The sequence below is a fragment of the Hypomesus transpacificus genome, chromosome 16 (genome assembly GCF_021917145.1).
Source record: "Hypomesus transpacificus isolate Combined female chromosome 16, fHypTra1, whole genome shotgun sequence".
Taxonomy (NCBI): domain Eukaryota; kingdom Metazoa; phylum Chordata; class Actinopteri; order Osmeriformes; family Osmeridae; genus Hypomesus; species Hypomesus transpacificus.
The window spans coordinates 7,673,930-7,687,111 of NC_061075.1; the positions used below are offsets into that span (position 1 = coordinate 7,673,930).

The 13,182-nt window shown below is 53.4% G+C and overlaps 2 protein-coding genes across 4 annotated transcripts in view; one reads left to right on the forward strand and one right to left on the reverse strand.

The window, feature by feature from the left end:
• grin3bb (glutamate receptor, ionotropic, N-methyl-D-aspartate 3Bb) overlaps positions 1-5,673 on the forward strand; it is a 46,676-nt gene extending 41,003 nt beyond the window's left edge. The window contains exons 7-9 of the mRNA XM_047036848.1: positions 3,189-3,353; positions 4,100-4,167; positions 4,383-5,673. Of these exons, the coding sequence (XP_046892804.1) occupies positions 3,189-3,353; positions 4,100-4,167; positions 4,383-5,016 (867 nt within the window). The 3' untranslated portion in view covers positions 5,017-5,673. The remainder of the gene's footprint in view (positions 1-3,188; positions 3,354-4,099; positions 4,168-4,382) is intronic.
• A 58-nt stretch (positions 5,674-5,731) lies between these two features.
• frem1b (Fras1 related extracellular matrix 1b) overlaps positions 5,732-13,182 on the reverse strand; it is a 28,634-nt gene continuing 21,183 nt past the window's right edge. For all 3 annotated transcript variants that reach the window (XM_047036847.1, XM_047036846.1, XM_047036845.1), the window contains 12 exons: positions 12,670-13,096; positions 10,795-10,999; positions 10,410-10,554; positions 10,084-10,213; positions 9,184-9,256; positions 8,929-9,078; positions 7,940-8,313; positions 7,668-7,715; positions 7,322-7,513; positions 6,579-6,697; positions 6,303-6,388; positions 5,732-6,217 (listed from right to left, as the gene is read on the reverse strand). In XM_047036847.1, coding sequence (XP_046892803.1) covers positions 6,006-6,217; positions 6,303-6,388; positions 6,579-6,697; positions 7,322-7,513; positions 7,668-7,715; positions 7,940-8,313; positions 8,929-9,078; positions 9,184-9,256; positions 10,084-10,213; positions 10,410-10,554; positions 10,795-10,999; positions 12,670-13,096 — 2,161 coding nt within the window. In that variant the 3' untranslated portion in view covers positions 5,732-6,005. The remainder of the gene's footprint in view (positions 6,218-6,302; positions 6,389-6,578; positions 6,698-7,321; positions 7,514-7,667; positions 7,716-7,939; positions 8,314-8,928; positions 9,079-9,183; positions 9,257-10,083; positions 10,214-10,409; positions 10,555-10,794; positions 11,000-12,669; positions 13,097-13,182) is intronic.

Genomic DNA, 13,182 nt, shown 5'->3' on the forward strand with positions numbered 1-13,182 from the left:
AGGATACACCAAAACTTGTTAGTCAGGTTAGAAAGACATTATGGACGATGACTTGCAGCTCGCTCTGTCCTCTGTCCTCTGGTAAAGTCTTCTGCTCTGAGGCAGCAGGCCGTTTAACTGACTCATTAGGTCTGGTGTCCTTATCTATCCAGTGCATGGACACTTCTGTCCTGGTTCCCTTTTAAAGAGTCAATGCCGTCTCAATGCCGTCCCTGTCCTATTTTGTAGGTGATTTTGTAGCTTCCCTTGTTGTAGCTCTGTCACCAAAAATATGTTTGTGGTACAATGTGCATAACAGTGATGCCACGTATCATAAGCACTGTGATTGCATCATGAAATATAAATGGTGACAAAACAAATGGGGAAATAAAGGATTTATGTTTGAAAAGTAAACAAAATAGCTAAACCTAATTGACATCTGTTCCACATAAAAATAGAAATAAAGACAGGGAGATGGAAAAACACGCATGTATCAGAAAGGCAGACAGACTGACAGAAAGTTAGCAGAAAGAGAGACAGACAGAAAGGGGGAAAGATAGACAGACATATTACAAAAAGGCTGGATGAGACAAAGGAGAGAGAGAGAAGAGAGAGAGGAGAAGAGAGAGAGGAGCGTTCTGCACGTTTGCGTCGATTCACTCAGGTCCTCTTCTGAGTTTGTCAGCTCGCGTACCTGTGTACGTGAGAGAGTGTTCAGAGAGGGGAGAACATGGCACTGGGGAGGCGGGCAACCACGCCATCTGGGCACGGGCACCACGGCAGTCCCTCACTTCTCATCATCCAATTATCAAATCATCACCCGCTTCACTTCAGGGGCTGAGGGAGGGAGGGAAGGAAACGCTGATGTTTCCTACGAGAAGCCTCCTCCTCCCCCTCCTCTTCCTCCTCCTCTTCCTCCTGCTCCTCCTCCCCCTCCTCTTCCTCCATCTACCCCTCCACCTCCTCTTCCTCCTCCTCTTCCTCCTGCTCCTCCTCCCCCTCCTCTTCCTCCATCTACCCCTCCTCCTCCTCTTCCTCCTCCTCTTCCTCCTGCTCCTCCTCCCCCTCCTCTTCCTCCATCTACCCCTCCTCCTCTTCCTCCTGCTCCCCCTCCTCTTCCTCCTCCTCCTCTTCCTCCTCCTCTTCCTCGTGCTCCTCCTCCCCCTCCTCTTCCCCCTTCTACCCATCCTCCTCCTCTTCCTCCTCCTCTTCCTCCTCCTCATCTGTTCCGCTGGAGTGAGCGAGGCGTGCGACTAGAATGAGAATGAACATGTCGTTAAGACGGAGAGTTTGATCTTGTTTTAATTTTCTTTGCCGTGTGCTTCTCCCGTCCTGGATGATTCGCCGCCGCTCCTTTGAACAATGATGTCACGCCCTTTGAAGTGTGTTGTCAGTGTGCACCTGCAACATGTCACCTTGCCACGACGCTCGCGCTTATCTCCCATTTTGACATTCCTCACATGGTCGAGTGACATTTAAAGTTACACTTGCCTCAATTAAAGCGAGGCAATTCATGAAATCTTGTAAATCCCACCGCCGACACGAGGCTGAACAGCTCACACCGCAAGAGCAGACACCAGGATGGCATTTCTATTTTACTCTAATTTGGGGGGGGAGAGAATTACCATGGCCTGCTATGAGAAGATTATTCCTCATTTCCATTCTAAATCCTTCCTCTCACGTGGCTGTAGAGGAGAGAAGGAGAGACTGGGGAGTGTGGATGTGTGGGTAGGAACTCTATGTACATCTGTGGAGGTGTGTGTGTTTCTACAAGTGTGTGCGCTAGGTATGTGGCTTGTAAGTCAATCTGTATATATATGTGTGTTTGTACACGTGTGTGTGTGTGTTTTATGTAAATGAACTGTACATCTGTGAGTGCGTGTTGTGTGTGTGTGTGTGAACTGTTTGCACAGCTGTATGTGTGAGTGTGTACCTGTTCTGTGGGTGTGTGTGTGTGTGTGTTACGGGACAGAGTCACCTACAATCTGAAACCACACTGGGGGACAGGCACTCTGATACCTGGTGGACAGGCTAACACGCACTAATAGGATGAGTTATTCCCTCTGCGTACTGAGCCCTGGATCAAAGAGTATGTGTGTGTGTGTCAGAAAGAGTGAGTGAAAAAGAGGAAGAGAATGGGAGGGAGGGAGAGACAAACAGAGAGGAGGGACAGAGGGATAGAGAATGGGATGGAGAGAGACAGAGAGGTGAGGCAGGAGGAAGTAGGAAGAGTAGGCGTGAGGAATGGAGGGAGAATATAGATGAGGGGTCGAGGCAGGCAAAAAGACAGAACGAGAGAGAAGCAGCTGAGGAAGAAAGGAGAGAGGAAGGGAGGGGTAGAGCTCTGCGAGGCTGAGGTGGCCAGCTTGCTCTCTTGGCAGAGGCCCAGGATTAAATGGGAGGAGTAAGGTGAGAGATGGAGGGGGGGAAGGAGGGATGAAGGGAGGGATGGGGCTGGTCTGGACTGCACCCCTAGGGTCCATTATGTCAGCACTCCGGAAACAGGCCTGCCATCCCTCCCTCCCTCCATCTCTCCCTCCATCTCTCCCTCCCTCCCTCCCTCACACCTATCTCTCAGTGTCCTGAAGGCAGAATTTCAGTCCCGGGAAGACCCCAAATCACAAACTGCTGTTACACCGTGCTCTTCTTCAACATTAGGTCGAGCAAACGACCATTCATCAGTGCCATGTTCTTCATTCACTACCCACTCCTACAGAGGCATGACTGAGGATAACAGTACCGAATGGAGAGACACAGGAAGGGATGTTTACGTATTGGACAGGGAATAGAGATGTTCTGTGCTGCGGTCACCCTCATCAAGCAGCCACAGTCATATAGCAGGAGCGTAGCATCAATTTCAATTAGCTGAGTTGCTCTTTAAATTGCAATTAGCTCCTGTCAGCGGGACCCTGCCCCCTTTCTCTCCATCAAAGCCTCGCCCGTGGAGGATGTTCCGCCGGCTTCTCCCCACATCAAAACGCCGCTAGACGAGTAGAGGTGAATGGAGGCTGCCCCCTGGAGGGCAAGACGTGTATTACACCTCCAGGGTAGTCTGTTCCAAAAAATAAACAGTTCTTTATTCCCATAACCAACAAAGACAATGATGATGTGTGGGTTCAGTGATCGGTGTCAGAATGTTGCTGTGTGTGAAGAGTGCCGTGCACATGTTGAACTCCTCCCCCTCCCCCTGCGGCCCCGCCCTTGTCCAGACTCTGCAGATGGGGATCCGCCACTTCTCAGGGTTGTTTGTGCTGCTGTGTGTGGGCGTGGCCGGGGCTCTCCTCACGCTGGCGGCTGAGCACGCCTTCTACCGCCTGGTCCTGCCCAGGATCCGACGCCGGCAGAAGTTCAAGTACTGGCTCCACACCAGCCAGGTACGGAGGTGTGTGTGTGTGTGTGTGTGAGGGAGTGGGAGTGTGTGTGTGTGTGAGGGAGTGGGAGTGTGTGTGTGTGTGAGGGAGTGTGTGTGTGTGTGTCTGTGTGTGAGGGAGTGAAAAAGAGAAGTTATTGCAGATCAATGCCTAATGAAGTCGGTCTTTCTCTGAATCTTCATCTTTGTTTTTTCATTGTGCTTTTATTGGCTTTTAACAGTGCAGTGAGTCTGTTTCACCCTGGCACCTGTTCTACAAAGTCTACTTCTGAAAGCACTTACACTTCAAATATCTAAGGCAAATTCAATATTACTGAACAGTTATTGCTTGTAAAAGAATGTTTATAGTGTGTGTTTTTCTTGCTCTTGGCTGTAGTCACAGTCAGAGACACTCAACAGTACATCACCTTGACACTTAATTTATGAGAAATGTAAACAGTGCCATCTAGTGGTCAAATAACATTTAATCTGACAGTACCTACAGTAATTGGGACATCCTTTATTTTACCACTGACTGGCATAGTACAACTTTAAGACCCATGTATAAAATGCTTGGTGCCAACTGTGTGTCAACCTCCACACAGGCAATATACTTCAAATGGTGCACACCCTTTTTATTAATCATTTACTCACTACTTTATGTGACATTTACTTTCGATGTATTTTATCTTCCAAAATATGTTTTTATTTTGGAATGTACCTCAATGACGTCATGAAGATTGAGTCTTCTTTGACCCGTGTGTTCTACAGAAAATCCACCGGGCTCTGAACATGACCTACGACGATGTGAAAAAGCAGCAAGCCAACCCTGAGAAAAGGTACAGTCTGTCGAGCGGGAATCATCTCAGAAACAGAATCAGAATTGGGTTTATCTGTCCTTGTATCAACAACCTCAACTGCTAGCTTGGATCTGTCCTTGTGTCAATAACCTGCCGTTGTATCAAATCACCTCACTCTGTTTACGATGTGCTCCCTGGTGTGTAGTTCACTGTTGAGACCTTCCTTCTGACAGATCCTTGGTGTCTCCCTTTAGCTGCAACATCCAGAAGACCCAGCCCCCCCAGCCCCCCCAGCCCCCGCCGGGCCCCCCTCCCCCCGGCTCCTCCGCCAAGTGGAACAACGAGGGCAGCCAGGACGCCGCGGACGCCGCCGCCGCCCGGGACAACAAGCGCGTCCACTTCAACCTGGAGACCCTCAACAGTCGCCGCCTGCTCGCCAAGGCTGGGGGCTCCGAGTCCGAAGGGGGCGTGGCCAGGGGGGCGGGAGGGGGCGTGGCCAGTCTGACCTCTCGGCTGTGCGCGAACGGGGGTCCCACCTCCTTCGCCAGCCTCGTTCTGTCCCTGCCCTCCTCCTCCACTCCCCCCCCTCCCTCCTCCTCGGGGGGTCCCCCCAGGCCAGGCGAGCTCCAGGAGCTGCAGGAGAGGATCGAGAACATCCGCGACCAATTGAGGGCCGCCCTGGCCAGGAGGGCGGAGCTCCAGACTGCCTTGGCCAAGGAGAAGGCCAGTCCCGTCCCCACGGTGACAGGAACGCCGCCCGTCCCCCTCCCCATGGCCACACCCCTGCCCCTTACCACTCGCTGTGCCACAACCATGACAGACCCGCCCCTCAAGACTCTGCCTAAACTGCGCACCGCCCCTTCCAGACACACCAGCGAGAAGAGGTGATGTTCCCCCGTCCTTGGTGAATGGAGCCAAACAGCTATTTTGAACGTGGATCTGCTGGGTTTGTCATCTCTGGAGCATGGAAGCTCCTCTCCATACACAAAGAGCCAGGATCTGGGCTCTCAGGCTGTAAGCTGTTGTTCCAGAGGAATCTATTTGACGAGCCCCTCTCACCTCCCTCTTGGTCCCTGCACGACTGGAACTGTGTGTGAGGAGGGGCGGGACTACCGTGGGAGGGGCTACCGGCCAATAGGATGGAAAGGGGAGGCACTAGCATGCCTCCATAGCCAAGATCTGCTGCAGACACTTTTCTTGAACTTTGACCTCCTGCGCTTCAACCTTCTCTTCCCCATGTTCATCTGCCGCAGACCAGCTGGCCGCCTCCCATTTCTGACTGAACCTAAAACGACAATCTGTGGTTTCTAGGAGTCCAGAGAGACCGGGAGAACAAGGTGAGGGAGTGGTGCTTCAATGGTGTTTACATGATTAGTTTATTCCCTGAGATATGACTTGGTATTGTTCACTGGCCTTGACATGTTTTCCAAGAATAAAGTTGAGGTGTGGGTTATAACGAAGGGTGATCTGTGACTTTTTACCAGACATATTGGTCAGAATGCTTCATAGAAGAATTTCCAAACGTCCATGCTCTCAACAAGCATAAAGACGGAGGCAATTTAAAAAATAATAATGAAGCTTCCAAACTATCGACTAAATGAATGCTTTTACCTGAAGCATCAGGAAACATGTCCGAGACCGCTTATTCACAACGTTTGGACTTTCAAATGTTTTTATTGCGATATCGAGCAAGCGGCTTCCGAACCAACCAAGCCCAACATGTCCAATGCACTGAAACACTTCAGGGTGTTTGCTAACATTCAAACCCTCTCACACCCAATGACATGACAGAGCAGTAAAACAGTACACTTTAACAGAAGTTGATAGAGGTGTGTGTATATTCTTTGCCCTGTGCGTGTGGTCATCTTCTAGGTTCCTCAGAGAGTCTGTGCAGGAGATGAACAGATGTATTTGTGTTCAGAGTCCATGTTGCAGCTCGTAGGTGTCCATGTTCTGGTGTTCTGAACCAGCACACAGGTGGAGACGTTCTCCGCTCCCTGGTTCTCCCGAGGTGGGTTCTTCTCGAGTTTGGAGAAGGAGAAGGGTTTAGCGTCCGCCCACGTCCACTCTCCTGCCCCGCCCGATAGACCTGCAGATGCACAAAGCCATAGAGCTCACTGTACTAGATCAGACAAGTGAGGTTGAAGGGGGTGTGATGTGTAACAGGTACTTACCGATCCAAAATGGCTTCCTTCCAGCGAATTTCCAGAGCCAAGTCATGTCTTTTTTGGAGTGGACGCTTGTGAGGTTGCTGTCAAACCTTCCAAAGGTAATTTGATAGAAAGAACATTGATTGGATGATAGGGTTATGTGAGTGTGTGATGATGATGTTTGTTCTGTAGTGTGTGTGTGTGTGTGTGTGTGTGTGTGTGTGTGTGTGTGTGTGTGTGTGTGTGTGTGTGTGAGATGATGATGTTTGTTCTGTAGTGTGTGTGTGTGTGTGTCCTCACAGCAGGGTGCAGGTTCTCTGGGCACTGTTCCAGCTGGCGATACCAGGACTCAGCAGGAAGCACTGCCTCCTGTAGTGAGTCCAACCACTGGGACAGGAGCTGCTGACCACCCTCCCTGCCTGGGAGAGAGAGAGAGAGAGAAAGAGCGAGAGAGGGAGAGAGATCGAGAGAGATCGAGAGAGATCGAGAGAGATCGAGAGGGAGCGAGAGAGAGGGAGCGAGAGAGAGCGAGAGAGAGAGAGAGAAAGGGAGAGAGAGTGAGAGAGCGAGAGAGAGCGAGAGAGAGCGAGAGAGAGCGAGAGAGGGCGAGAGAGGGCGAGAGAGAGCGAGAGAGAGCGAGAGAGGGAGAGAGAGGGCGAGAGAGGGCGAGAGAGGGCGAGAGAGGGCGAGAGGGGGCGAGAGAGCGAAAGAGAGAGCGAGAGAGAGAGCGAGAGAGAGAACGAGAGAGAGAACGAGAGAGAGAGAGAGAGAGAGGGAGAGAGAGAGCGAGAACGAGAGAGAGAGAGAGAGACAGATGGAGAGAGGGAGGGAGGGAGAATAATGGGAAGAGAGGGCAGGCGGGGAAGGAGGGAAAGGAGTGAGTTAGAGGGACGGAAGGAGACGGAAGGAGGGAATTAGAACGAGGGAGCCAGGTGTATGGGAGATGCAGGAGTGACCGTACTAGATCACTGGGTGGGTCTTGATCGAAGATCAAAGTATTGTCAAGTCTGAACTACTGAGGTCCAACGCAACAGCGCGGTCACCTTGCGCTGGCGCCCTGCCCGCTGGGACCTGGGGGAGGAGGAGTCCACCTGGGGGTCGTCCCCTGCTCGAACGTCATGTAGCAACGCGTCCCGGCCAGACCAGCTCCAGATAGGGGTCACCCGGAGGTCAGGGTGAACCTGGGGGGCGGGTTCAGGGTACGGCCCCCCTCTGACAGCGGTCACACTATGGAACTGGGGGGGGGAGTGGTGGGGGGGGAGGAGGGGGGGGAGGGGGAGGAGGGGGGGGAGGGGGAGGAGGGGGGGGGGGGGGGTGGTCATTTTAACTCGGGAGAGGAGGGTGTATGTCTTTAAAAAATCCTCCATCGTTTTTGTGGCTTAAACATACCGTCCAGACTTTCTCCTCGGTCTTCCTCCCGGCTCCTGATGACTGGACCTGTAGAACCACAGAAGATGGAAACATCTAGAATGTGAGCTTTTACTAAGGTAACAGGCACTCGACTCTCATACCTGTTACCACAAACGTTTGTTTAGGAGACGCGTACTCCTGCGCTGATCTCACAAACAAATGACACCCTGAGGTCTCTCCACCCCCATATGACTGGATGCCTTCACCCTCCAACAACAGGCTTCTGGTTTCCCTGGAGCTCCCGGACTCACCCTGTGGCCGCTGCCTCCGCTCCCCAGGAGCCTGAGGGGGCGACCGGGGAGATGGTGACCCAGGGTGGGGGGGTGGAAGGAGGACGGTCTCATGTGGACGGAGTCGTAGCCGGGGGCCGCCTGGTCCTGGGGCTGCCCCTCATCGAGGTCCAGGAAGGGCCTGCGGTCGGGCACGTCGCCCCTGGGAGGGTGAGGCCGGCTCTCCCAGAAGAGCTCCGTCTGGATGTCCGTCAGTCGGTCCTCCTCCCCGTCCCCTCCTTCTTCGTCTGTCTGGGCGGGGCCGGGGGGAGGGGGGGCGGCGGTGCGGGGAGGGGCTGGGGGGCGAGCCTGTCTCTCGTGCTCCTCAACCTTCAGATCGTCAGGGTCACAACTCCCTGAGGGAGAGGGAGAGAGAAGGATGAGATAGAGAAAATGACTGTGTGTAGCTAAACGATTTGTGTCAAGCCTCAATCCAGCACAAATTTGCCATGACCCAGAATTCTTTTAATGAACTAAAGCAGGGGTGGCCAACCCTGGTCCTCGAGAGCCTCAGTCCTGCATGTTTTAGATCAGGGGTGTCGAACTCCGGTCCTCGAGGGCCGCTGTCCTGCATGTTTTAGATGTTTCCCTGCTCCAACACACCTGATTCAATTAAAAGGGTTGTTATAACGACCATTCATTCGAATCAGGTGAGCTGGATCAGGGAAACATCTAAAACATGCAGGACAGCGGCCCTCGAGGACCGGAGCTCGACACCCCTGTTTTAGATGTTTCCCTGCTCCAGCACACCTGATTCAAATGAATGGTCGTTATCCAAGCCTGAGAATGACTGTTCATTTGAATCAGGTGTGCTGGAGCAGGGAAACATCTAAAACATGCAGGATTGAGGCTCTCGAGGACCAGGGTTGGCCACCCCTGAACTAAAGGGTGGTTTGATAATGTGTTTAATACTGGGACCCTACTATACAGTCACCAGATCTGATCCGTCCCTGTTCCTGGGCATGACCTACCTCCTCTGGGGTCAATAATCTCCACGCTGGCTGAACTTCTCTGACCCAGAACAGCGTTCTTTGGTTCCTTCAGGACCACGTTGAAGGTCTCGTGGTTCTCCTCCAGTCCGTCCTCCCTCAGGTAGATGTTCCACGTCTTCAGGCTGACTCCTGAATGTGCCACGGTGACAGAAAGGGCAGATCAGAGTCTGGAATGACTGGATACGAGAGTCACTACGTTTACAGCTCGGGGAAGCAACCAGGAGAGGTAGAGACCTGGATCAAACTGGATCAGACTGGCTGTGCTGTGGGTGAAATCTCGGCCTGCTTTGGCAGAACCATCCTCCACCTGAAACAGAGATGGAGGTGAAAGGTCAGTCTCTCAGGTCAGTCTACCTGGATAGCAATGTAGATTAGTGTATATCAGTGTACTCCAATAATTAAATAACTATCATAATTGTATATCAAATTTATTTGTATAGCCCTTTTTACACACAAGCATGTCACAGAGGGCTTCACATACGCCCATAGAACTGCCCCTCAACCAACCTAAACCCTCAAGGAAGACAAGGAAAAACTCCCAGAAAAACTCCCAACGGGAGAAAAAATGGAAGAAACCTTGGGAGGAGCCATTCAAAGAGGGATCCCCTCCTCCAGAGACGGTTGGTGAGTATATCAGTGTTCCGGTATACCAGAGTACACCAGTCTACCTGTATACCTGTATGCCAATGTACCTGGATAGGGGTGTGGATCAGGGTACCTGGATAGGGGTGTGGATCAGGGTACCTGGATAGAGGTGTGGATCAGGGTACCTGGATAGTGGTGTGGATCAGGGTACCTGGATAGTGGTGTGGATCAGGGTACCTGGATAGTGGTGTGGATCAGGGTACCTGAATAGGGGTGTGGATCAGGGTACCTGGATAGTGGTGTGGATCAGGGTACCTGGATAGGGGTGTGGATCAGGGTACCTGGATAGGGGTGTGGATCAGGGTACCTGGATAGGAGTGTGGATCAGGGTACCTGGATAGGGGTGTGGATCAGGGTACCTGGATAGGGGTGTGGATCAGGGTACCTGGATAGGGGTGTGGATCAGGGTACCTGGATAGAGGTGTGGATCAGGGTACCTGGATAGAGGTGTGGATCAGGGTACCTGGATAGGGGTGTGGATCAGGGTACCTGGATAGCGACGTAGGCAGGGTCCGAGCTCCTCCCACTGCGCTGGATGTGGATCTGCAGGGTGCCGGCGCTCTCACACACACGGTAGCACGCTGCCGACAGCTCCACGCGGGACCAACTCATCTCCAGTCTGGGGGGGGGAGGAGAGTGGTGAGGGAGAGAGGGCTGGGCTTTTCCCCTCCAAGGGAAATGGTTTCAACCTTGAGTCGCAGAGGGCTTGGGGTGTGTGTTCTTGGATGTGTGGTGTGTGCATAAGATTGTGTGTGTGTTTGCTTGTGTGGATCATGTGTTAAAGCAAACGCTCCAATCAAAAGGTTGAGTTTTACATGTCTGGCAGCATGGTGTTTCCTGCTGGGTCTGTCACGCGGAACTCAAAGCTGTCTCCGGTCACGTCCACGTCCCCGGGGACCACATAGAGGACGGCACGCTGGTCCACGTCTCTCTGGGTGAAGCGTCCTTTGATGTAGCCTCCTAGGACACACGGCGACAACATCTGCCTCATTCTAGAACCTCTGACTCATGTATTAGAACCACGACTCTGGGGGTCCGATGGTTAGGGAGTCCGGCTATTAATCAGAAGGTTGTTGGTTCGATTCCCAGCCGTGCATTATGACGTTGTGTCCTTGGGCAAGGCACCCTACTTGCATTTCTTCATCCGCTGTGTGGACATCATCGCAGCAGCTGTGGTGGGGAGAGAGAGAGTTAGCGTACCTGTGAGGGCGTTCTCCAGGTAGCCGAAGTGGGGAGGGCGGGTGATGACGTACTCCAGCTCCTGGACGGGGCTGTCAGGGTCGGACGCCTGCAGGTGTCTGGAGGTGATGTAGATGCCCTGCCTGCTCCCCCCTCCCAGGTTCTCCACCGTGCTGGGGGGCCGCTTGGTCGCTAGGCCTGGGGGGCTCCTGTCCACCTGCTCCACCTGCAGGTAACCAGGCGGCGGGGCGGACGTGTTCAGTTCGTGGACGTTTTTATACAAAGCGAAGAGAAAGACTCCCCCTAGTGGCTCGTCAGAGGAATTGTGTTGTCACACGAGCGACGAGGAATCTCAATTGCAAATGCTTTACATTAGTGCTAAAGCAGGGTAAAACATAACAGGCAAAACTGTCCATAGGAAAGACTGTTTTTGATATTTTATAATTTAATACTGATCTAGAAATGACGCTAATACATCCATGCTGTGATCCGTAATTGAGAGAGGTGCAATGACAATAACCAGCCAGTAGAGGGCAGCAGCACTGCGTGTCCTGGTGGGATGCTGGTCAGTGGATTGTTCTAGATATGAGCACCCTCTTGCTTTTCAGCAGCAATAGGACAGCTGACCCTGACTAACAGATGTTGATATGCTGTAGCCTATTAAGATGAATTCATTGTCTCACTAAAACATGTCTTATTAACATCAGCGTTATCTGAGCACTACGTTTGATTTAAGAGCATGTGGTATAAAAGATCAATCGAAGTCGGTATTCAACTTAATATAGTCAACCCACTTAATGTCTTGCATATTCACATCCTATAACTCCTAGTGCAGTTTATCAAGCACTGAATGGAGCAGTCCACTGGCATTTGAAGAAGCATTATTTATGATTGTTTGAATGCAGGACTCAACCCATGAAAAGCTGGTTCAGGGCCTGAGGCAGGTGTAGCACAGAACGTAGCACAACTCCAGCCAGGTGACCGAGAGAGAGAGCCGAGAGAGGGGGACCAGAGAGGGGGCCGAGAGAGGGGCCGAGAGAGGGGGCCGAGAGAGGGGGACCAGAGAGGGGGCCGAGAGAGGGGGACCAGAGAGGGGGCCGAGAGAGGGGGGGACCAGAGAGGGGGCCGAGAGAGGGGCCGAGAGAGGGGCCGAGAGAGGGGGCCGACAGAGGGGCCGAGGAGAGGGGGCCGAGAGAGGGGGACCAGAGAGGGGGACCAGAGAGGGGGCCGACAGAGGGGGACCAGAGAGGGGGGGACCAGAGAGGGGGACCAGAGAGGGGGCCGAGAGAGGGGGCCGAGAGAGAGGGGGACGAGAGAGGGGGGACCAGAGAGGGGGGGGGTCCCACTGAGCTCCCACGAACGTTTTCTGTCCAAACCACCTGACCTGCCCCTGCTTAACGTGTACACACACGCAGCACACACACACAGGTTCTCCCTCCCCAACGCACACACACGCACACACACGCACACACACGCACACACCCCCTCTGAGAGGCCCGGGGCAGGCAGGGGCCGGCCAGGAGGTTAGCCGCCTGACCGCTCCAGACCCAGAATATCAAAGTGTGTGTGGGGCCAGGGGAATGGGACAGGGGACCACACACACACACACGCACGCACACACACACACACGCAGTCATCCACACGCACATTCCCTTTCCGTCTTTCGCACAGGTGCATTGATGCACACACGTGCTCACACATGCACGCGTGCAAATGACTTTCCTGAATACTCAATTGTTGGTAGTTATAGTCTAATTTCATAGATATACTATATTACTAAATACACTGAATACATTCGTGATGTCAAGGTTGTTTATAGGTTAGCGCAATGTATCGGGCTTGGTTTGAAACGAGCTCATCCTCGCCCCAACAGACAGTAACGTCAGTCGGACTCACCTGGATGGTGAAGGCCGCTGGCTCCGCCCTCAGCTGTCCGTACTCCAGGTAACCCTGATTGGTGCCGTCGGAGGCCAGGAAGAGGAAGCGGTCGATGTGGGCGGCGCTCCCAGCATCGTGCCGGTATGCCAGCTCCGCGCGGTCCACCTGAGCCTGGGTGAAGCGCGGGCGGGTGGGCAGGAGGGGGGACCCCCCCAGGAGCAGCCTGCCGTGGCGAGGCAGCTGGGTGACGGTGTAGGTGAGGTTCACGGCGGGGGTGTCTGGGTCGCTGAGCTGCAGGTGGGCGGGGGTGATGGCGTGAGTGGCGCCCGGCGCCGCCAGCAGGAGGCCGGCGTTGAGAATGAGGGTGGGGGGGATGCGGTCGCCGTGCTCCACGGTGAAGTGTAAGGCGCCTCGTCGGGAGCTGTCGCCGTTGGTTACCACGAAACTGCGGTGGGAAGATTTGGTCGAACGTGAAAAAAACGTATTTGGTGTCGTCATGTCGAAGCATAACATCTCCACCGTACCTATTGT